This window comes from Canis aureus, chromosome 16 (genome assembly GCF_053574225.1).
Source record: "Canis aureus isolate CA01 chromosome 16, VMU_Caureus_v.1.0, whole genome shotgun sequence".
In the NCBI taxonomy this organism is placed as follows: Eukaryota; Metazoa; Chordata; class Mammalia; order Carnivora; family Canidae; genus Canis; species Canis aureus.
The window spans coordinates 62,678,814-62,702,704 of record NC_135626.1 but is presented as its reverse complement, the minus strand read 5'-3'; the positions used below and the strand labels follow the sequence as shown (position 1 = coordinate 62,702,704).

At 63.1% G+C, this 23,891-nt stretch overlaps 1 protein-coding gene and 1 long non-coding RNA gene across 3 annotated transcripts in view; both read right to left on the bottom strand.

Moving 5' to 3' along the window:
• Window positions 1-6,581, bottom strand: part of BAHCC1 (BAH domain and coiled-coil containing 1) — a 55,536-nt gene extending 48,955 nt beyond the window's left edge. For both annotated transcript variants that reach the window (XM_077854582.1, XM_077854583.1), the window contains exon 1: window positions 6,392-6,581. In XM_077854582.1, coding sequence (XP_077710708.1) covers window positions 6,392-6,566 — 175 coding nt within the window. In that variant the 5' untranslated portion in view covers window positions 6,567-6,581. The remainder of the gene's footprint in view (window positions 1-6,391) is intronic.
• Window positions 6,582-6,664: 83 nt separating this feature from the next.
• Window positions 6,665-11,905, bottom strand: LOC144287167 (uncharacterized). Its single transcript, XR_013355051.1, has 3 exons — window positions 11,505-11,905; window positions 10,473-11,415; window positions 6,665-6,790 (listed from the first exon to the last, which is right to left on the bottom strand). It is a non-coding gene; the product is annotated as an uncharacterized LOC144287167 (long non-coding RNA).
• Between the last annotated feature and the right edge of the window lie 11,986 nt (window positions 11,906-23,891).

Genomic DNA, 23,891 nt, shown 5'->3' with positions numbered 1-23,891 from the left:
TCTAAACGGTATATTATCCCATAAAAACGTCAGCGGGCAGAGCGGCAGAGCCAAGGTGCAGCGGCAGGCAGCCCCACCGAGCGCCGCAGGCGCAGGCCCAGCTTCCTCGGGGCTGGGGGGAAGGGGTGGGGGTGGGGGGAAGGGGGACGGGACTGGGAGAGGGGCTGGGGGTGCCGGGGAGGAAGGGGCTGGAGGGGAAGGGGCTGGGGGAGGGGCCAGGGAGGAAGGGCTGAGGGAGGGGGCTGGCGGGAGGGGGCTGGGGGCTGGGGGAGGGGGGTGGGGGAAGGGGGATGGGACTGGGGGAGGGGCTGAGGAGGGGGCCCGGGGGACAGTTTCTAGAGGCGGCAGGCTAGCTTTGATTTTGTTGTTCCCCTGCAATCCCCAGTCTTTGGCCCCAGAGGAACAGGGGAACAGGGGAACAGGGAACCGAGAGCTGCTCCCTGGTGGATGACGGGGGCGGGGGACATCAGACAGGTCACCTGTCTGCGTGCTATGCCTTGGCGGGGCTGTCTCCAAGGGGCATCCCGGAGAAGCCACCTCTCCAGGAGGCTGCAGGCCAGGACCGGAGGTTCGAGAACCTTCTCTTGACGGGTGGTGACAGGCCAGGCTGTCCTTGGACACCTGTCCTGGGGGGATGGTTTCTTCTGAGAAGCTGCCAGAAGTCACTCACAGGGTGCACACAGTGGACACGGCTTGGGCAAGGGCTAAGGACCCGAGGCCTGGGGAGCGCGCCTGCCAAAGGCTGTGAAGGGTCTTCTCTTGGGACTGGTGACGGAGACCAGCCCTTCATGCACGCCCTCGACGGGGAGACTGGGGCCCCTCTGAAGGACAGCACGTGCCTTGGGCTGAAATCAGGGGGCTGGGGGGGCGGTGGGAACCTCCGGGGGCTCTGCTCACGCCAGTCAAAACAGCGGCCACGCAGGGTCCAGGGTGCAGGGCAGCTCCCATCTGCTGGGGCCCAGAGGCCTCTCCCAGCGGGCTGTGCCTGCTCGTCACAGGGCGCTGCTGGGTGGACCCGGGGTGGGCTCCTTGGGCTTCCTGCCAGCTGTCCCCAGCGGGCCTTCTTCTCACCCCTGTCCACTGTGCTCCAGGGGGTGCCACCAAGGCCCCCCTCCGCCCACGCGGAAGCACTAGCCGGGCAGTCTCTGTCCTGGGGACTCCCCCCACCCCTGGAGCTGGACCGGGGGCGTCCTGGGAAGCGGGGTCTTTCAGGAGTTTAGGAGGGCCCGCAGAGATCTCCTGGGGGGGGGGTTCTACTGAGGCACAACCAAGGAACAGAAGAGAGCCAAGCGGGGGTGCTCTGACCCTAATCCCTTGGTGGAAACTTAACATTCCTGGAAGTGGCTGAACATGGACATCTGCCGCCTGAAGACACCAGCCAACAACGCTGCACTTCCGGCCTCGGGTCCTCCCTGCAGTGTCTTCTCCAACAAGCCCACCAAACTCTTACTTTGGCGGGGAGACCTGAGGACTCCCTAGAGAGGAAAGACTTCCACCCTCCTGCCCCCACCCCAGTCCTATCCTGTCCTCCTCCTCTGACCACTGACCCCAGACACCAGGAGAGAGAAGTGCCAGCAGGGGACAGGGGTGCTACCTGCCCGGCTCCGGGAGAGGCTGCAGCACATCCCGCACGCTCTGGCACATTATTTATGCTCACAGCCCGCTCTGATGACATATGTAAGTTGACAGCGAACATCCTATCAACTTGCTGGAGTGTATCTTGATTGTTAAAACACGCTCTTAAAGGTGTACGATCATTTATCAAATTAAAATAGCCGCACCTTGCCTGTCTCTTTCCCGTCGCCCCCAACCGCCCCCTCCCTGCAGGCAGCCCCCCTCCTCCTTCCACCTCCTAGGCATCCGGCCTTTGCACCCAGGCCCTCCTCCTCAGGAGCCTGGAGGGACCCGAGCTTCCAGGGACCCCAGGCCCGCCACCCCCTCCCCATCCCGCCCCAGGCCAGGGCAAGCCCACTAATCGCCAAGAAGTGACAAACGCCAGAAGCCCCACCAATTAAATTTAAACTCATGCAAAGCTCAGTGGCCAGTAAATTATTATTTTTATTAGCTTGAACCAAGTTCCCGTAAGAGAGAAAGTCAACTTGCTCCCATGAATGGCTCTTGTATAATTTATTTAACTCTGTGCTCTTTGCCAAAGCCTGGAATATTTTTAGCTCGTTCTGTTGTTGGATTTGGCTTTTTTATGTGTGTTTCTGAGGGGTATTTTTAGCCTCATCCGTGTTATTCTAACAGACTCCTATGCGTTTGGTCCTGTCTGTGCGGGCTGCTGAACCTAGTCTCGAAGCAGAGGAGGGAGATTTCTAAGAATAACCGGGGAGTGTTTGGGGGTGCGTGTGTTTTCCTGGGGAGATGGGCTCTCCGTACCAGGCCGCTCCCCGCCTCGCGGGCTAATTTGCTTTATTACTCACGTGACCTGAATATTCCTATAGGAATATCCTTATGGGCGATAATCAGACACGGGCAGCCCGAGCCCCAGTGAGAAAAAACCCACATTCCAAAAATGGCTTCGGCGGGGCCGCCGGGGTTCCCGGCTCTGCAGCGGGGCGGCCGCTTTGATGTCTGCTTCTGTCACTTCCAGAGCAGGATGGGTAGAGTCTTCAGAAAGTAACTCTTTTCACACCTACTTAATGTTGGTAACTGTTGCAGAAACACCATCCTGTCATTGAGTTAATGAGGTATTTACGAAAATGTATTTTTTCTCCTTTACAAAAAAAATCACATGAGGAGGGAGGGAGAACCTCTGATGGGGTCTTTTCACACTAGGAAATTATCTTTTTTTCCTCCAGTGTGTTTTGCTTTCTTTCTTTTGGAGGCTGGTAATCAGGAGTATGTTGAGCGACGGAGGGGTCGGCCGAACCCCCTACAGAAGGGACCTGCCGCCCTGCTCCTTCCCAACGTCCCCGCCCCCCCCACCCCGCAGCACCTGGCTTCCAGGCTGGGCCACGTACACCCCAAAAGACACGAGAAAAGAGGCAGAGGAGGACCCAGCCCACAGCCAGATCGCGGAAAAGCAAGACCTGCATGGGCACCTCCGCCTGCCTTGGGGAAGGGCCGGGTGCTTCTGGAAGGCTTGGCCTCAGGGGGGATGGACGAGGAGGATGAGGGCAGGGCCGGCCGGCCGGAAGAGGGGGTGGGGGCCGGCCTCTCCCAGGCCCGGCGCCTCTTTCTTAAGCGCCTTTCTTAAGTGCAGGGAGAGGCGCGGTCCCCAACCGCTCCAGGCAGTAGTGCTGATGAAAAATCTTGGGTTGATGCGTTGTTGATTTTCCTTTTTTTTTCCCCCTAGATTTCACAGCTTTGCCTCCGGACCATCTGTATTAGAGACAAAATCTAACACTGCACTAAAAATAATGATTCCAAACATTTTAATTGCACCTTTTGGTGACAAGGTTACTGGAACAGCACTTTACCATAAAACCCTACAGCCCGATTACAAAGCTACCAGCACTTTCATTTTTAGAAAGACAATGAAAGAAGCCTTGGAGCCCAACGTCCCATCAGGGTCCTCAGGCTGACATCCTGAGAGCACTGGGTGGGGCGGGACCGGCGGGCGGGCGGGCGGGGGCAGGGAGCCTCTGGGCCCAGCCCGGTGGCCACGCCAGGGATGAGCCGCCCTGGGAACGCAGGGACTCCACCCGGGCCGGCGGGACCCTACTCCCCGTTAGACCTGGACACACGAAGAAGCTGGGAGTGATTCTCCTTTCAGCAGGGCCGTCGCGGCGGGGAGGGGCGGCTGGGCTGCCGGCAGCCTTGGCCTGGCCTGCGGATCGGAGGCCATCCGCGGAAATGGGCAGAAAGTCCGCCAAACTAGCCATTTGGAAATCCGCACACAAATGGGGAAAATTTTTTTTAACTTAATTATACTTTTTTTCTTTCTAAACTATATCATATATGGATACAGACCAAAGCAAAGTGATCTGGGGTATAATTCCTTTAAAAAAAATTGATGTAGCTAAAATTTAAAAACCAATACGATATTCTGGCTTTCAGCAATTTCAAAAGGCTTTCAGCGGCAGATGTTTCTAGCTGGACGCCCGTTCCGCCAGCCTTTCCGTCACTAATGGGTCGGACACCTCCAAGCACAATAGGTCTCTCTGGTCCCCCAGGGGGGTGGAAATGGCCTCCAGGAACAAGGAACACGTGGCCCTCCGGCCCCCCTCTGAGGGTGCCCTGGGGACCTCCAGCGCCCCCTAGAGCACCCTGCGTAAGGGGAGGCGGGCTGAGTCTAGGTCAAGGACACAGACCAGGCCGGCGCCCACCCAGGATCTCCAAACCCAGCATGGCCTCTGCTCCAAGAACCACGTGGTCAAACTTGGAATGAGCAAGACAATGGTTCAGGCCACCCGACCACATTCCCACCTGACTTTGTGGTGCCTGTATCGGGCAAAAACAGCAAGAAAGGGACATGGCGGCTGACCGAGACCCGGCCCGGCTGTGGGTTGATGAGTGGGGACAGGGGAGGCAGCGGGGACCTGAGCTGACGGGGAACCTCACCTGGCTGTGCCTCCCCAGAGAGGGATGGCCCTGGGGAAGCCTTGGCGTCGGGGGCCCTTCTAGACCCTTGTTTCGGCGGCGATGCTACTACCTGCCCGGCTAGCCCGCACGGTGTGTGTGGGGGGGCGGGGGTTTGGGGGTGCAGCTGCTTCCTCCCATCCCCCAACCTGCAAGCTCAGCCTGCCCACCCTCAGCAGAGGCTGCAAGGCTGCAGCCAGGAGAAGGGGCTGGGAGGGAGGCCGCACCGTCCCCGCCAGCTCGCGCCCCAGCCCCAGCCGCAGCCCCCCAGCGTGGGCTGAGCTGGGTGGGCAGCAGCTCCAGCGCAGAGGCAGGAGAGACACTTAACTTCAGGGACAGCCAGGACAGATATTTTTAAATCACCAATTTCCCAAGCAAGTACGTTTCCTCTTTCGAGTTATAAATCTAGAGAGGAGAAAAGAAGAGGGCAGAACGAGGGGAACAGCAGGAAGAGAAAGAAGGGCGGCCTCGCCGAGGGCGCGAGGGCTGGTGCTGGAACAGGAAGCACCTCTCACGCGGAGCTGAGTCTAGGAGAGCCGGGGAGCCCAGCCCCTACCCTCCTGCCGCCTCCGTCTGAACTTTCTGAACCTCCAAACTAAAACCCCATTTGTAATTAAGCAATTTTGCATATTTTTTTCTTTTTAGGAAATTTATATTTCCCTTCCTGACTGCCCTCCCTCCTGACATCCTCCCTTCTCAGCCCGGCTCTTCCATCCGTTTTAATCCACACACTAATTGTAATCCCATTAAAGCAGATATAATTTTATTAGTATTCACAGTTCATCAAGCTAGCAATAATAACTGTTACTGCCAAATTAACAAACAAACAAACAAACAAAAAAAAAGTGGCAATGTTTCCGATGTTTGGAACACACTGTAAACAAAAGCCAGCCGGCCTCCGAGGCTGACCAGCAGGTCCGCACACCAAGCCCCAAACCACCCCTGCCAGCTCCGAGGGCGCCGGCCAGTGACCTCCGGGGTCTGCTGGAGGCGGAGGCACCCTGGCTCCCCGCGGCCCAGCTCTGCTTCTCCCGTGACCCCGCTCAACGGTCACATCGGGCGGCCCGGAGGGTTCAGGGTCGCTCTGGAGGCCTGGGTCAGCCCTGCCAAGGACCAGCCCTCTCCGGAAGGGGAGGGGGGCACACTCAGGAGATCTCTTGGAGCAAACTGGCAGCGCGCTCGCCTCCACCGAAATCCCAAGGCAGCTCCCCCGGCCCCGGGCCTCAGCCTCGGCCGCCAGCCTGGGCCGCGCTCCGGCGCGCTGGGGCCGGCGTTAGCAGGATACCAGAGGCGCCTGTCAAAGCACACGCAGCCCCTGCAAACCCATTCTCACCCTGACACTTCAAGGCTTTATATAGAAACAGGATTTGCTCGTCTTACCGCAGCAGTGCCCATTAGCGCTCGCCCCGCGCACACCGCCCTAATCCTCCGGCCGCGGGCCCCCCGCCCCCCGTCACAACAGCCGTTTTGTTCCCGCAGAAAGCGCCTCGTTGTCCCAGCCCCGGAATGTCTTAAGGATGTGAATGCAGCATGCAGAAAGGAGGTTTCCGGGGAATTTAGCTTTTTTTTTTTTTTTCCCCTAACCCCCTGCAGGAAGGGGTGGGGGAGGGGGGCCGGAGGGGAAAGGCTTTATTTTTAGCCGGCCCCGGGGCTGCCCCTCGGAGACCCCGGGGACCCCGGGGAAGGCCGGTGCAAACCGCGATGATCCGCCTGGGGCCCGCCGCCGTCGCCCGGGCAGGGAAATGAAACCGAAGGCGGCTCGGCGAGCGCTCGGGGCGCAGGAGGGGCGCGCGCCCGTCCCCCCGGCACCGCGCCCCGCGCCCCCCGAGCCCCCGCACCCCGCGCCCCCGCGCCCGGCACTGACCTGTGTGCGAAGCCATGGGCAGCGGCGACGGGAAGTACTTTCCGGGCTGGAAGTGCGCCGGGGGCTGCGCGGGGGGCCCGGCCGGGGCCAGGCGCGCGGCGGCGGCGCTGCGGTGGCCCAGGCTCCCGCGCTCCGACAGCAGATGCGGCGGCGGCGCGAAGTCGCGGCCATCCATGCCGGGCCCCGGCCCCGGCCCCGGCCCCACGCCGCCTCCGGGGATCAGCGCGGCCGGGGCCCGGGGGCGGCTCGGCGCGCGCGGGCGGCGCGCGGGCGGGCGGCGCGGAGGAGGCGGCGTCCGGGGTCACCGGCGGGGCGGAGGGCCGGTCAGCACGCCGGCGGGCTGGGTTCCTCGGCGGGCGGCCGCGCGCCGGGCCGGCGGCCGCCGTGCGGGTCCATGGTCTGCGGAGGCAAAAGCACAAGACACTCGGTGACTCCGGGGCTCGGCTCGCCCAGGGGGGTCCTCGCCCCGCCCGCCCCAGCGGCGGCCGGACAGGCCGCCCGGGCCCGGGGCTCACCGGCCGCCCGCGCGCGCGCCGCGGATGCCCCCGCGCACACGCACCGGCCCGGCCGCGCTCGGCCCCTCGGAGCCCGGGGGAACCCGGCTGCAGCGCTCGCCGCTTCCCCTTCGCGTCCCCGCGGGTCCCTGCGGCGAGGGCGCCGCGGCAAGAGGCTGCTGGCTCCGCTGGGTGATAAAAACCCAAATCTGCGAAGCCATCACGCACACACACACACAGACACACACACTCGCACGCACACCCTCTCCCCTCCCCCGCTGCCCGGAGGTGTCTCGGAGGAAAGGCCTGAGGTCCACGCTCGCCCCCCCCCCATTCCGAGGTCCAGCTTTTACTACATTCCGCTTAACCGAATAACCATGCTAATTAAGCGAGTAATTTTATTGATTGTAACTCAAGAGTTGTTTTTTTTTTTTATAACCTCTTTTCTGCACTTCTCCCATCCCCCCATGCGTCTTTCGGCCCATTCTTTAGAACCCGCCGCCACCCCCCCCACCCAGGGGGACAACCCTCCCCACCCACCCACAGCACCGAGGCAGGGCCTGGGGCCAGCTCCGCCGATCCCGGGAGCCTGCGTCCGCCGCCGGGGTCACCTGGGCGGCCACGCCGCAGTGCCCGGCCCACCGGCCCGACCCGGGAGCTTCCCGGCGAGGCTGGAACAATTACCCCGCCCCCCAATCCAATTCGCCCAGGATCTTCCTCTGCGGACTGGGGGCTTTGGGGCGGCGTGAGGGGTGGGGGTGCCGAATGCTCTGAGGCTCAGAATTTCCCTCTTAGCGCCCCAAATCGGCCACAGAATTTCCCCCTGCAGTGCCAGCCCCGGGGTCGCCAAGCTGCACGCGGGGGTCTGCGGTGCCAGCGCTGCCCACGGCCCCAAGCGACCTTCGCCCCAGCCCAGTCCCAGCCACCCCGGGGCTCAGTCCTGGGCTTCCACGTCCCGGCTGGGCCGCCCAGAAACACCCCCACCTCGCTTCTTCCAACCCCCACCCACCCAGGGGAGTGCACCCCGGGCTGCGCGTGGAACGCGGGGCAGGCAGGGCAGGCGGCGGACACCGAGAAGCCGCTCGCCCGTGTGCCCGCGTGGACCTCTTTCACTTTGCATATTTCCCCTCATTTCCTAAATCCGCAAAGCTGCATTGTTTGGGTGTTTGCTATCACCTCCAACAAAAGGGAGATGGGTGGTAGGCTCAAGATCCTTGATTGTGGACCGTGCAGAAAACCTGATTTAAAATTTTTTTTTTTTTTTTTTTTGCCGTCCCACCATGACAGCAGAGCCACGGAGATGTTTTCCATTTCGTGAATACCATTTTAAATTGCTATATTTAATGCTACGAGTTCAACAGCGTCTTATTTGCAGACTATTTTGTGTTTGATTTAATCTATAACCGAAAACATAATGTATTAAGTGAATACATATTTGCTCAGCTGATAAGCTTTTTTAATATTTATTCGGAGAACTTCTGCATTGTAAATAAATGGGACCCAGACAGAGTCCTCTTTGTCTCTCAACTTCCTACAAAGGGGTTTGGGGTTCCCTCGCCTCTAGGGATCGCCAGCTCTCTCCCCCGGTCTAACAAATCACTCGCCGCGCGGCGGCTCGGGCCTGCAAAGCGAGCGCCGAGCCGCCAGGGCCCAGGCAGCGCCGGCGAGGGGGCAGCCCGCGCCGGGGTCAGGGGAGGGGCTGCCCGGGCCGGGGGCCTCGGCCGGACAAAGGGAGGGCAGGAGGGGAGGGAGGTCTGGAGCCTGCGGCTTCAAAGGCGCCGAGGGCCCTGGGCTGCGCCCGCGGGGGTGCAGGGCTGCCCGGCGGCCTCCGGGGAGTCGTGTGCGCTACGCTTTTGTTTTGTGGGATTTCTTTTTTCCAGTAAAGAGATTTCAGTTCTGCCGAGAAAGCGCGAGCCGCTCGCGGTTCTCGGGATGCGGGCTGGGCGGCCGGCAGCAGCGGTCATGGTCCACCCCCGGCGGGCGGATCGCGGGCCCCGCAGCCCGCCAGACTTTTTACGCAGCTGGGGGGAGAACTGCAGTCGCCCGCCTGTGCAACCGCGACCCTCCCTGGGCTGGAGGGGCTCCCCTTTGTGCTTTCTGTTCGCGGGGACAGGCCGCGCAGCGCCTCCCCGCCGGCCTGCGGAAGCCAGGCCGAGGCGGGCGCGGGGCGGGGGCGCACGGCCTGGGCTCGGAGCCCCGGAGCCTCGGAGCCCCGGAGCCCGCGCCGGCAGGACCCCTCCCCCCAGCTCCGGAGAGGCCGCGGCGGAGGTCGGCGCTGCAGCCCCGGGCCTGGCCGCGCTGGGGGAGGGAATGGAGCGAGCGCGGCGGAGCGCCGGGGGCTGCGCGCGGGCCGGGGACACCATGACTAGGGCATTTTGGAAGGAACCGCACTTGGGAACGCCGGGCTGGCGGGGCCCGCTCCCAGAGCCGCCGTCCCCCCTTGGCGTGGCTCGCGCGCCCCTCGCTCTGGGGCTCCTCCAGGTCGCCTTCGGGTTTAGCCAAAGGACTAAAAGCCGCACGGCCGCATCTGCCGCCCTCGGGGGACGAGCACCCCCTTCGGAGCGCCTTCCCCGGCGCCGTCTCCCCGCGCGCGGACGCCGTGGGGCCTGCAGGCCGGGCTGCGGCCAGGGGCGCACGGGGGCGCGGGCTGCTCGGGCGCCGCCGCACAACCCGCTCCCTGCGAAATGGCCGCGCCCGCCCCCGCGGGAGGGGATGGGGTCCCCGGCCGCGCCGGAACCCGCGCCCCCAGGGCACGCTCCCCCGCAGACCCCGCCTGGAGGGCCGGGGCCCGGGACCCCGCACGCTGCCCGGAACGCGCGCGGCGAGAACGCCCCGCTGCGCTGGCCTCGCCGCCCCCTTCAGCGTCCAGCATCCCCCACCCCCCAGGAAAAGAATTTCTGAAATGCTCTGCAGTGAATCAGGCTCTGGAAAGCCAAACCCGAGAGCGCGCTCGCCCGTCCCCGCCCCGGCCCCTCGCCCGCACCCAGCCGGCGGCCGGAAAGCCCCTGCGGCCAGCGGCCCGGGCCCCGGAGCCACCCCGCGCCGGCCCGTTCCCAGCGCGGCTGAGCGACCGGGCGGGGCCGAGCGGAGCTGCTCGGGGGAGGGAGCGAGGCGGGGTGGGGGGGGCGAGCCACCGGGGCTCGTCCGCGGTCGGCCGGCGCCCGGGTCCCCGCCGACTGTCCGCTTGCAGCCACCCGCGCGCTCCGCGCTGGACGCAGCCCGGCCGTCCCTGTCCTGTCGCGATTATTTATTTCTAATGCTGGGTGTCGATCGAGACAACAAGCGCTCAGAGCAAAGCAAGGACGCATTACGGGGGGAGGGGGGGCGGAATTTCAAACCGATCGATACGATTTTTCAGAGGAAAAAAAAATCGCTCTTATATATATAGTCCATCTTAAAAAAAAAAAAGCCTACTCGACATTATAACGGAATCTTAAAAAGGGAAGATATATCTTTCTCAACATCACAACCCTGAATCTCTTGCTAAAGAGAAAAAAAATGTAAATCCCCGAAGCCGAAATAAAAAAATAAAATAATAATAAAAATACAAAAACAAAAAAAAAATGAAAGCAATTTCAGTTACTTACTGGAGGTTGTTTCCTGGATACAATTGAATGCAATACAATTAAATCAGTAAATGTGACTTTGTTTTGTATTCCTATTGGTATTTTCAATGTGCTGACTGTTGCACTGTAAAGGCACCGCTTCCACAACAACGACTCTAGCGAGCCCATCCAGAGCGGCTCTCAAACCTGCAGCCCGGCGCGGCGAGCCACGGGCCCTGCATACTAATAAGCTCGTGCCACTCAGCCCCGAGCAGCGGGCGCGCTGATTGGCCGCGCCGCCCTCCGCGGCCGGGAGCTCGTGCCACTCATTCGGCGTAAACAGGCCTCCCAATAGGCTGGCGCGGGGCCAGAGAGCTGCCAATCAGGGAGCAGCAGGGCTACTACTGAGCCCGATGGCGCCTAATTCAAGCCCGGCGACTGCGCAGCTCCTCTGCGCAGATCGTTGCTGCTGAATGGGAATGCGATGGCGCAGGGCGGGAGAGCGAGCGGGGCGAGTGGGAGCGCGTGTCCGCGCGCAGGGGACGCTTTTCCTTTTCCCTTTCTTCCTTTTCCTTTTCCTTTTCCCTTTTTAATGCAATCCAGCAGGTCTCACGTTGGCCTTCCGGTGCATCCAGGCCGGGACGAGAAACAGCAGCGCCCGCGAAGGCAGATGTTTTTGTTCCTACCTGGGACCGGCCTGGCAGGTGGCTGAACCGTGCGTACGTAGGCCCGATCTCGGCGCAGAGGCCTCCTCGGCTTTGCGGCCCCTCCACCGCTCCGGACCCTGGCCTGCTCGGACCGAGCCCGGGGATGCGCGCTCGCTGGAGGCCGGGACAGTGCGCGTGGGCCCCCGGAGTCACCTGCCTGGCCGCCTCTCCCCCAGCCTGCCCATCACACCTCAGGGACTCCGTCCTGCATCTCTGGCCATCTACCTGCGACTCCCATTTTCATCTCCCTCGGCCGTCCTTTGCCACGGAGCACCGACCTAAATGAAATACGGGGCTGTAAGGCGAAGACAAATATTGCCCTTTTCTTCATCTGCAGCTAGATTAAAAAAAAAAAAAAAAAGTTCACCTTGATATGCACAGGGCGAAGACCCTGCACGGTGTTTCTCGGTGCCACTCTTCTGCATCTCCGCTCCATTCTTCCCGCAATTGAAAGGAGCCACTGAACGATTGTCTTCCTCGTTACGAGACGCAAAGCACTTTAAAAAAAAAATAGTCTCCGAATAAATATTTCTGTTGGAATGTGGTTTCCCAACAAAATGCTATTTATTCTCGGGGAGTCCAGGTGGTGTCTCAGTAGTGATGGGTGCATTATTCTTGCCCCTCTTTCTCATTGTGAGTCTCGGCCCCCACCTCTGGGGGACCAAAAAAAAAAAAAAAAAGGATATTTGTTTTGTTAGATGCTGACAAACGCGTGCACACGCATTACGGCTTCTCCAGCGGCTCATTCCGATGGGGACACGAAGGGGTTAAGCCCGGGGCCTTCTGTTGTCTCCTTCCTTTCCCGCCCCCCCCGCCCCCCGCCCGCTCCCGCGGGACCGCCGGGATTGGCTGGCGCGCTGCCAGCAGGCTGTCCATCACCGAGTGTAAACAAGGCGCTGATTGGCTGTTGTCCAGTCCGCACTGGGCCTCCTGAAAAAAGCAATTACTGGCTCCGCGGTTTCAAGGCGCCCAAGGCCGCTTGATGAAAGGAGATAAGCTGGGGACAGTTTCCAGGACCCCCACGGGCCGACCCCGGCAGCCCGGGAGCCGAGGTGCGCCGCAGAGCCCGCGGATCAAAGGAATCCGGAGAGAAAGGGGAAGCAGGCGCACGGCCCGGGCCGGCCTTCCCCCGCGGGCACCGCTGACCTGGGGTTGGGGGGCCTGGGCTGCGCGCGGGGGCTCCGGGATGGGGCGGCGCGGCCGGCGGGGCGGCCCCGGAGAGCGCGGGGCGGGCAGGTAAGCGCCGGGACCCGGCGAGCGCGGGCCGGGGCGCGCGGTCCCGAGGGCAGTCTGCGGCGAGCCCCCGGCCCCCCCGCGCCCCTGGCGGGTCCCCAGGCCCGCGCCTTCGGAAACGACCCCGGGCGGCGCGCGGCGGCCGCGGGAGGAGAGGCGGCGCGCAGAAATCCATAAAGCGCCTGCAGATCCGATTAGCGCGCGGCTATTCATTAGGCCGTGGGCGATTGAATTAGGGCCCCGTTGCGGACCCGGGGGGGGCCGGGGGCGGCTCGGGCTGGGCGCGGCCCTCGGGGCGGGGGGTGGCTGGCGCGGACCACCGGGTTCGGCCGCGGCTGACGGCGGACCGAGGCGCGGCGGCGGCCCCGGCGGATGCGGGGAGGCCTGGGCTCCTGAGCTCCTGGGGTCCCGCCCCTGCTTCCCGCGCGCGTCCGGGAGAGGGGGCCCGGCTCGGGAGAAATCGCTCTCACCCGGGGTGGGCGGGCGGGGGCGGCCTGCAGGGCTGGGGGGGGGACCGGGAGCTGCCGGCAGCGCGGCCCTGGGGCGCCCCGGGCTCCCTGCGCGCCCCTGGCTCCGGTGGCCTGGTGCGCGGTGCTGCCCGCTCGGTGCGCCCCGGGGCCCCCACCAGCTTCCGCAGCCCCCCACCCCCGGCGCAGGCCTCCAGCCGGGGCCTCGGAGTCCCGACCCCCGCAAAGGCCCCTCGCCGACAGCACGTAGCCCACTGTGGTTCCAACCGGACTTCCCCATTCCTGACTTTCTCCAGTGAGGTTGCCGCCCCGGAATCTTTTACATATATATATGTATACATATATATATATATATATATATATTTAGGTTTTAAAGCTCCGTTTGGAATTAAATATTTAAGTGAGCAAAATACATATAAGAAAAGCGATCCTCCATCCAAGAGAGAGAAAACACTCTGACTCTGGCGACCGGTGGAACCCTGGGTCTCTCCGAGCTCCCCAAGTGTGTCCCGGGAGGGGACTCCTGGCCTCCAACCGCAGGGTCGGGAGTCGCAGCCGCTTCTGGTGTTCCAGGATCCCCCAGCGTCCCCCAGCGTGGGCGCAGAAGGGCCCCTGCTGGGAAATTCCCAAACCCTACTTGCACCCCCCTGGGCAGAAGATTGTCTGAAGGTCCTGGAGCCTGATGCGCCCCCCCCCCCCCAGCAGCGCTGCAGACGGCAGCTGGGGAGGTCCCCCGCAGGTTGCAGGTCACCCATTCTTTGCAGCTCACCCTCACCAGATTACTAATTCAGTGGGGGAGAGCCGGCTTCCAGAACCTCTCGAGTGCTGTGCTCTGCCCCTGGTGACTTGCATCCGGAGTCAGGCTGCAGGCCTGTGGAGGGAGGGCCTGCTGGCCTTGCATGTGCCTGGGCCTCACCGCTCCCTGCCCTCCTCTGCCCACCCCACCCTGCCCCCTCCTTCTTCCCCCAGCATCACTTAAAAAACAAATCTAGTAGGCTACCCCCCAGTGCTGTTTCAAAACAGTTGTTACAGCAAATACCCGCATTTGGGCCTGCTGGATGGGGCAGGGTCTGGCGGCCTCCCAGCTCGGGCCCTGGGCCGCTAGGCAGCTCCCGCCGCGCCACCAACATAAGCTCCCCGTGTTCTCCCTTGAGGCTGGGGCCGGGCCACGTCTGGCTGGGAGCACTATCGGCTCCGAGCTTTTCACTCTCCCTGCTGTCCAGAGCTAACAAATGTTTTTAATTTTAGAGAAACATGGTGTAGGGATCTGCAGACTCGCCTTCCACGAGGGCGGCAGAGAAAGCCAGGGAGAGGTCAGAGAGGAGACAAGAAGGGGTCCCGACGGGAGGCCAGGTTGAGCTGGCGTGTCCAGGGCTCTGCAGTCGCCGGCAGTTTCACAAGGGAATGGGCTCCCACAGCCCAGCAGCCGGCACGCCTGGCCGCAGCCTGGAACCCTGCCAGAGGCGTCCCTGAGCACCCCCCCCCCCCCCCCGCCGCGTGCTTCCTCCCTGCAGGAACCCCCGCTTCCACATGCCTCTCCTGGCACACACCACTCCTGGCTTACCCTCTGGCCTGGGAAGAAGATAAACAGATGCCCGAGAAGCCAGCTGTTCTCTGACACCTGGGCACACACTCGAAGACCACACTTAAGTCCACACTGCACACACACACACACCACCCATGTGCCACCTCACATGTGCACATGTACATCACACATGATGTGATCACACATCACATGCGTACACCTACATCACACTCAGGCACACGCTTGATCATCACACAGCACATTATACTCCCATGTGCACAAAACATACATGCACGCACTTCCACATCACCAACACGTGTTTGCGGCATGTGTGTGTATCAGCATCCTGAGAAGCTGCCTTCCCCAACGCGGCCCAGGGCCTCTGACATCCCTAGAGCCCATCCCCGGCCCTGGCGCCCCGTCTGCCGTGCTCCCCGAGAGGTGGCAATGGATCTAGGTCTCCCAGCTCCCAAAAGACCATGATTCTGCTCTGTCCAAAATCATGAAATAATCATTTTTTAATACAAGAGGGTGGGGGTTTCGGGTACATTACATAAAATTGTAAATTAGTCCCTGCGCCAAATAAACACCCGCTTGGGCCAGAAGCAGAGCTGCGTGCTCCGTAATTGTGCGTCGGGGGGTCTCTCCATTGTTCCCTGGGCCATTAGTCAAAGGGCCAAATTAGGGACTATTTCTTGACGAAAATTGACTCCTAATCCTAGCCATACCCCCCAGGCTCAGGGGGCCAGGGCCAGGGAGCAGGCGGGCAGGACTGCCTGAAGGGGGGGCCCTGTAACCACAGGTTTGCATTTGCCCAGCATCTAGAGGTTGGGCCGGAGGGGGAAGAGGGGTGCGCGGGCCTGCACCCCCTACCCTTCCTCACCGGGAACATGATGGATGTCCATCCTCTCTTTCCAAGGACAGTCTATGGAGGTTAGGAGTTTGCACACATGCCCTCCCCCCCCACCCCAGTAAAAGGGGTAGAAACAAAGTCAGACGCATTCCCAGAAGGGCCGTAGCTGGAGGAGCTCGGCCAGCACCACCGAAGCCTCCAGGACGCGGTGCTGGGCGCCCGCCCCAACTCCCTGAAGGAGGTCTCCTGCCACCAGACATGGGGGGGTCGTTCTGTTCATCGGGGTCTCCGGCTGGGACACCAGAGGGAGCAGAGGTGTGGGGGGAAGGTGGTGTGGGCCAGGCCTGCCCAGACCTGAGGAGCCCTGTGCACCTCGAGGCTCCCTCACTAGGCCGTCAGCAGAGCAGCCTGGACCCCTGTGCTCAGCCCTGGCTGGCTGGAGTCGGGAAGGCCCCTGGGACCCGCAGAGGTCCTCCCCAGGGTGCTGCAGCCCGGGCTTGGTGCCTAGACTGGAGGGTGCTCTTCTCTTGGACGTCTTCCTCGTGGGGCGTTAAGCTTAGGATGGGCCCACTTTGGAGAGGACGGGAAGGACCCCTCCCCCAGAAGAGGGGGCTGGCCCCCCAATAGTGCTTCCAGTCAGAGGCCAGGTGACGGGAGCAGCAGACTGCAAGGAAGGGTTGTGGGGCCAGGCCAGGCCAGCAGGGTCCCTACCACACCTCCCCCAGGGGCTCCCTCCAGCACAGCGGTGCCCAGGCTGAGTCCCTCCCAGGTCCAGCTCTGGGCCGAGCTGGGGGCCCTCAGAGTCCTGCTCACTCAGGAGCCGCCCCCCAGGCACAGCTGGTCCCCGCGGGCCACAGACACACTTGGGGGTGGGGCTGGAAGTTTCAAAAGGCACCGAGAGCTGCTGGGGAGCCAAACTTTGAAGTTGGATGAACAGCTTTCCTGGGCCCCTCCCCCCGGGGGGTTAATGCTGTTCCCGGTTGGCCCAACCAGGTCAGGAGGCTGCCCAGCCCCCTCAGCTCAGGGAAGGTGCTTGTTAAACACAGAGTTGTAATTTGTGGCTAAATATAACCCAGTGTGTTCACACGTAAAGTATAATTCAGGGTGCTGGTTGCGTGAGGTTATCAACGGGAGACCCATCTGGGTTAAACTGAAGTGATTTTCATAAAAGGGCAGGAGCGTCCCATGGCCCTGCTTCCCCTCCCGGACGTTTGATTAGTGGCAGCAACTGTTAATACGGCTGAAGAGATGAGGGGACGGGAGACGCGGGACCCCCAGGGGTGAGGAGGCCCCGAGGAGAGGGAGCACGCCCTTGCCCCCTCGCTGCCCGCTGTCGTCCCCCGCCCAGCCTCCTGGCCGCTTTCTCATGTCCTGGGGAGAAGGCCAGAAGGCCGGGGACCCTGGGGGAGGTCTGGGGAGGAACCAGTGTGTGTGCTAGGCCGCTCTCCCCGGAAGGCCAAGTGCTCCCCCTCCCCCCCAATCACCCTCTAAAGCCAAAACTGGGGGTGGAGGTGCATTTCAGGGGATCTCCTCCCAAGAGATTGACCCCAACTGGGCCCCCCATCTTCCCACGCATGTGGGGAGAGCCCAGCCCCAGCCAGTGGGAAAGGAGGAGGTGACCTAGTGGCTGGAGCCGCCCTGTGGAGGACAAAAGTCTAGTAGGACCTAAGGAGGGGACAGCTCTGTGGTGCTCCTAGGAGGCACAGACACGGGAGGCTGGCTGCACCCCCCCCCCCCAGGACACCTGCCTCCTTCCAGAGCAGGCCTCCCAGACCGACCCGCGGGAGTGCCAAGTAAGCAGTCGTGGCGGGCTGCTCCCTGGCGGCTGTGTTTGGGTGTGTTTACACATGTCGCTGTCAGGGTATGTCTGGACAGGGTCTCTGGGGCCGGACTTCCCGGGCCTGAGCTCACACTGGTGGGAGGGCCCCGAGAGAGGGGCTATGGGCTGGGTGTCAGGGTTTCCTCTGATAAAATCCAGCTGGCCCACGCAGAGCTGCCACAAGCAGGCGAGGCCAGGAGCAGAGCCGAACGGCGTGTCTGGGACCAAGCTGGCCCGCACGTTGGGGGCCACAGCTCATCAGACCCTGCTCCTCAGCCCCAGCCAACAGAGTCCTCTGAGCACCACTACCAGAGCTCAGGCCGCAGGAGGGCCCCCCAGACGGAGGGGGAAGGCACCTGCCCTTCCCACCCTGGCCTCCAGAGCAGGCAGGAACCTCTAAGCAAACTTCCCAGCTGGATTGTTTCACATTCCTGAAGGAGGCAAGCCCCCCAACCTCTGCTAGCCTCCCCTTCCTACTCTCCCAGCGCAGGGCTCCAGGGGTAAGGGGCAGCACATTCAGACTGGCTTCTGACACATAAAACCAGAGGCCGGGCCGGTGCAGCTCGGCAGGGTCGCATGCCCAGCCCTCCTGTCCTCCTGTAAAGCCGTTGCCAGCCAAGCTTCCCACTCACATCCCAGACCCACTTTCTGGGGTGGGTCCGGCTCACAACGTCCTCTTGCCCCTGGGCTCAGCGACACCCCCCACCCTGGCCTCCCAGGACTTTCCTCCCAGCTGATGGCCAAGGCTGGAGGCTCCCTCCCGGGCTGCCCTGGGGAGGAAAGCAGGGCTGGGAAGGCACCAGATAACGCCTCTTCTCCTGCTTATTGCTCGGGGGTTGAGCCCTTGGCCTGTTTACCTGCAGCAGATATGGACCAAACACCGATTATATTCCCATCCAAGTTCCCCTAGAGCTTCTGGGGCCTGCTGCAAAGGCCCTTCTCCCACTCCTCAGAGGCACGCCCACGGGCCCACCACCCTGGCCCGATTGGAGCACGCCCACCGCCTGCTGCTTTTGTTAACAGGACAGTAGATCCCTTTAATTGAAAATCATTCAATAGATCCGCTGTTTTAAAATTTTTGTTTGTTTTTGACCTGCAGAAATACATACTGCATCGCCGCTCATGACGCATCAACACTGGCTGCGGGCAGGAACTGGGGGGAGGGGGTTGTGGGGAGGGTCCCAAAGGGAGTCTCCGAAGAAGAAGAGAACCGGGCCCAGCCAGGCCGGGCAGAGGGGCCTGACCCGGGGCAGCATGACTGGGGCTGGTGCCCTCAGCCCCCAGGGGCCACTTCTGCTGGGCCTCCAAGGCTCACTGCTGCGCTCTGGGGCATGTGGCCGCCCTGGGCCTTGGACCAGGTCAGTGTCCACGTTGGGGCTGTGGGAGGGAGCAGATTGCAAATTGGGGAGTTCTCTTTCCACCTTCAGAATGCATCTTCTTGGGTTTCCACTTGTATTTTTTAATAGCAGGCATTTTTGAGGCAGAAAGCCACCCCCAGGCCTGTGGGAGAAGACATCCCAGCTAGAAACAAAGCCCTGTGCCCGGGGCCTGCTTCTCAGGCCTGGGGAGAAGCGGCACCCACCGCAGGGCACCCCGGTCCCCTCCGCTCCAGCCCCAGGTCCCGGCCCCGGCCCCGTCCCCATCCAGGTCCTGCCCCGGGGCGCCCGGTGCTCCACCATCCAGACCTACTCCCCGGAGCCCACCCGGTGCCCTGCGGGGAGGTGGCCGGACGCGCCATAATCGCAAATTTATGGCCCGGGTGACGCGCTTCCCTCTCCCACAATGGGGCCCGGTGACACTAAACGGAAAATTGATGAGAGAGGAGCGGAATCTAATCTCCACCGTCCACGCCGGCTCGACTCGCTTTCCAGGCGGGCCGCGGGGAGGGGGCGCCGCGAGGTGGGGCACTGGGGCCGGATGCCTCCCCCAGGTCCGCGCCCCCCGCCCCGCCCCCCCCCCCCCCCCCCCCCCCCCCCGCCGCCCCGCGGCTCCCCCGCAGCTCCGGGCCCAGCCGCTGGGGCTCCCCTGGAGCGAGCGGCCAAGCGGGCGCGCTGAGAGCCCCCCCACCTCCCGCCCCCACGGCTCCTCCAGGGCGCCAGGCGCCTCCTGGCACAGACCCCGCTGCGCCGTGTCCTTAAAGGCGCCGCCCGGCCCGCAGGCCTTTGTCCGCTCGGAGAAGGTCAGGCCCGCCCGGCGGAGAGGCGGCGTGCTGGGCGCTGGCCCCCATCCCCTCCGCTGGGCCCCGGGGCAGCATTCTGTCCCGCTGGCGGCCCGGAGGAGGAGGAGGCCCGGCCGGTGCCCACCTGGCCACGGGGAGCCTGAGACCCCCGGGCTGGGGCCAGATGCCTTGTCCGGCTGGGGTATGCGGTTGGGGCGGAGAGCCCGGCTTTGGACACCTGAAGGTGAGGGGTGTGCTTCTGGGAGAGAATGAATGAGGGACCCCAGTGGCCGTGGCTGGCAGAAAGGGAGGGCCGCATGCTCAAGAGCAAACACCCCCCACCAACCAAGCTGGCAACCTAGCTAAGCTGGGCGCTGGCCAAGAGGGGCCTCCCAGGGGTGGGACGCAGTCCCACGTGGGGGCCCAGACCAGGATCCAGGGTGCAAGAGTTTGGCCAATTCCGCTGGTCCACCTCTCCAGCCTAAATGACTATGTGGGCATCTGGGTGCCAGATGGTGTCCTAGACACTCATTCAATCTTCTGGACAGCCTGGGACACAGGTGGCATGGTGATCGTGCCCATTTTACAGATGAGCAAACTGAGACTGGGGCAGTAAATGACTGGCCTGTGTTCTCACCCAGGGGCTGGGTCTCAGATTCTGCAAAACCAGGACATGGATTGACTGCTTGTGGGTCCTGAGAGCCCCAGGGTTTGTGGACAGGCCAGACTGTCCCGACTCCTCCACGCCCCTTATGCTTGTGGATGGAAAGCAGAAAAACGTGGCCTCCTGTCCCCCACGGTGGGCCGCAGCACCCACGAGCAGGACGCCACCAGAGCCCCCTTCTCCCTGGAAAGTCCCCTCTGCGGGTTCTGCTAGCCAGGCCTGCTTTTCTGAGTCTCAAGGATGAACGCGCAGCGGGGCCAGTCACCGGCTCTACAGCTGGGAAGAGCTGCTAATATATGGGAAGAATCTGGAAGCCAGATTCCAAAAGGTCACATTGGACTGAAACCAGTAAGATTATGTTTAACAGGCTGGATATGAACCTCCACTTTTTAGGTTCTAAAATCAGTTGTAAACATGCAGGCGGTTCCCCCCTGAAGACATGCCACGCAGACTTGCAGCTGTCGGTACCTTTCAGGCAGAACCGCCCCGGTCAGGCCCCTCGAGCTTTCCCCGCGCCCCAGCAGCTGAGCCTGTGCCCTTGGGGGCCCTCCGGGGTGTCAGGCTCACGGTGGGGGGGACGCAGCTGGGGACGGCAGAGAATGGGGTCCTTGTGCTGCTATCATCAAACCCAGGGCTGGATGAACACAGCTTTGTCTGCACCCACACTCCCGTGGTCACCACGGGACCAGGGATCAGCGCCAGGGGGGCTGGGGGCGCTTCACAACAACAGCGGCTCTGCTTTTTGGCCTCAGTTAACCCTTGAGTGGGTGTTGCATACGTAGCGGTCCCTTGCCCACCCCACCCCATCCCCCCGCTCTGTGCTTGGGGGCTGGGGGCTGGGGGCACACAAGAGAAGGGCAAAAACAGTGTTGGGACCGGAAGTTTCGAAGGGGTCATCAAACCCATTTTTTCCCCCAGATTTCAATGGCTGCAGCCATGGGAGGAAGATGAGAGGGTGGGCCTCGGCCGCGGTGGGGGCGGGAGGGGGTCCAGGTGGAAGGAGCTCGGGGGCCGCTGGGCCTCTCCCACACAACGACCTGCCCGCCCAGGCCCATCTGGGAATAGCCGCCCGGTCCCATGGCACCCCATGCCTGGCCTGGCTGTGGCGCGCGCTTCACCTCTGGGGTGTTGCTGGCCACGCAGAGCAGGTCCCACCCTGGGATCCGTCAGCCCTGCCGGAGCTCAGCCCCAATGACCGGGAGGCCAAGGACCCCCAACTCCAGTGGGGACGGAGGACCTTGTGGTGGCTTCAGAGCAGGCTGGGGTGGGGGTCGATCAGCAAGGGCAAGTGGAGGTCGGGGAGGGGGGCGTTGCAGATGAGGATGACTTGCAGGCCTCGAGTTCGGGGGTCTGGGCTTGAATCGCCGCAGTGGATCTGGGCTAGGAAGTGGACGCTCCCTGCGAGGGGGGCATTGTCCTCTCTTAGTAAGTGGCAGTGGGGGCAGGGGCAGGGGGGCCGGGAGGACAGTGTGGGCCCTCAGAAGCCCAGGGCTGCAGTGTGTCCGGCCTACTGACCTTTTCCTGGGCGAGGGGTCTGAAGGAAGATCACCTAGGTCGAGGCAGATGGTTCTCTTCTTTCCCATTTCCTATAGCTCTCAAATGTCTCTTTTGAAATGTACCCATTTTGTAATCAGAGAAACCCAAAACAATAAACATTACCCCCAAGCACATCCCCAGGCCCAGAGGGAGGCCCTTATCCCCGCCTCACTGCTGGGGAGCCCCCGGGGACACCCTGCTCCCTCTCCTGCTGCCCTGGCTCAATGCCCACGGACCTCCCCAGCTACCTCAGCCCCACCCTGGCCCCACAGACCCCTTGATGGTTTGTAGGCCCAGGGTGCCTCTGTTCGCCCTACGCCCCCCCCACCAGGCCCCACAGAGCCCACCAGCTGGACTTGGGGTTCAGATGCCATCTGCTCTGGGTCCCTCAGTCCGCAGAGTCCACGGGGTACGCAGACCAGCCCCCAGAAGCCCCTCCCACTTCCCCAAAGCTGGGCACTTGTCTCCTGAACGCCCACAGTAAGGTGAACGCTGGGCAGTCAGACACCCGCTTGGGGAGGCCCGCAGCCCCGAACACTCCATGCCGGGGCTCAAGGCATCAATACCCAGTGACGGCAGGCCGTAGGGTCCCAGGCCTCGGGGCTGCGGCCAGGCTCCCTCACAGTGTCAAGGGCCTCGGGGAAAGGCTCCCCTAGGGGTCAGGGTCCTCTGCTGGCAGGCATACCTCGTGTGGGCCCCGCGGGAGGAGCCTCCGGGTGTGGGCAAGGGTGAGCTAGCTTCCTTTGGAGTCTGCAGTCGGGTCCTGTGCCGCCCGCACCCCCGCCCATGCTGAGGCCCCAACCTGTCTGCACAGGGCTCCTGGCCGAGGGGCGCCGTGGGTTGGAAACCCCCGTGAGGGTGACAGGGATGGGGGTGCTAGAAGATTTCCAGCAGGGCTGCTGGGTAAGACGTTGGCTCCAGGGACTTGCTGGCGTCGCAGGCGCTGGGGCGAGGGGTGCCAGGGTCCTGTGTGCGGACAGAGCAGGCCTAGGGCCCTTGCAACCCTGGGGAGGGGCAGGAGGGATTCCCCAGCAGAGTCAAAAAAGGAATCCAGTGGGGCAGGGGTGGAAAAGGATGAGAAATGGCCCTAGCCCCCAGCTAGGCCTTGGGGCCCAGCAGCCACTGGTCGTCCTCACTGACCCAGTGGGCTGAGCACTGGGCCTGACTCACCAGGTGGCCCCTCAGGGCTGGCCAAGGCCCCAGAGGCAGGAAGGGGGGCTGCCAGTATTTGCACCCCGGGCATTGGCCTCCATGAGAGCTCGAGCCACTCCCAGCCCCGAGAGCACCGAGAAATGCAGGATTGGGGGTCCGATGGGCAGGCGCAGAGGGGCCACTGCCGGCCTGTGCTCAGGACAGCCCGAGCTGACCCGGGCGTCTGAACGGCCAACGTGGGGCAGCTCTTCCCAGGCTGAGCCCAGCGCTTGGCCCTCCCTCCGCGGCCGTGATGCCCACGCTCCCCTGGCCCTCCGGGGGAAGGGGGAGGGCGGAGGGTGCTCTCCCGGACACCCCCTGTTCCCTCACCTGAAAGGCTTCTTGGGGGCAGAGGTGGCAAGGCTGGGCCGAAGGTTTGTGGGGAAGGGAATGAGCCGGAGGCCCGGAGCTCGGGGGGCAGGCGGGGGGCCGGGCACAGCCCAGTTCCTGTCTCTTCCTCCGGTTGGGAGACTTACATCATTAATAACCCGAGATACAAAGTTCAAAGTTTTGAGCGGCCCATCAGCGGCCGACGGCTCCCGGGCCTCGACCGCGCAGTCCCCCCGGGGCCACTAGAGAGAGGCTGCCTCGGGCCCCAGCCAGCCCCCCGGAGAGAAGTTGGGCCCTACACCCACGTGCCTCTGGCTGCCTGGGCACGTGCAGCCCCACTGTGCACCTGCACCTGCGGTCCGACCCCATCGCACACGAGGCCCGCCACACCCAGGGCCCACAGGCCCACCTCGCCACCTGCACCCCAGAAATGGAGTCTCAGGGGGCACTTCCAAGGTTGCTTTACCTCCCGTTTCTAAGGGACTGCCTCTCACCCCCGGGGCCCAAGGCCCTTCCCTTCCTGCAAGCTCGTTCTGGCCTAGTGGCACCTGCTACAGGACCACCCACCGCCAGGCGGGCCAGGGCCTCCTTGGTCTCAGGAGACCCGGGCCCAGACCCTGGCCTGCCATGTATTGAAGGGTCCCCCACCATCACGGGGAACACCCTCTAGGTGGGGATGAGATGGGTGGCGGGGTGGTCCTGAGTGACACGGAGAAGCCTGGAGGCAAGGGTGTGCACAGTGGCAGCCTGCGCTCTCCCCGCTCCTCCCAGGCCAGACCCGCCCTCGGGACGCTCTTTCCCCGCGCCCGCCTGTTCTTGTCCCGTGTTTGGGTTGAGGAGTCGGCTGACTTGCCCACAGCTCTCAGACCCCGTACCCCACTTTGCCAATCATACGGCTGGGGTGACTGTGTCCCAACTCTGATATTTGGGGAACCCTGCTGGAGTGGCTGGATGGTGACCCCAAAGCCGAGTCCACCT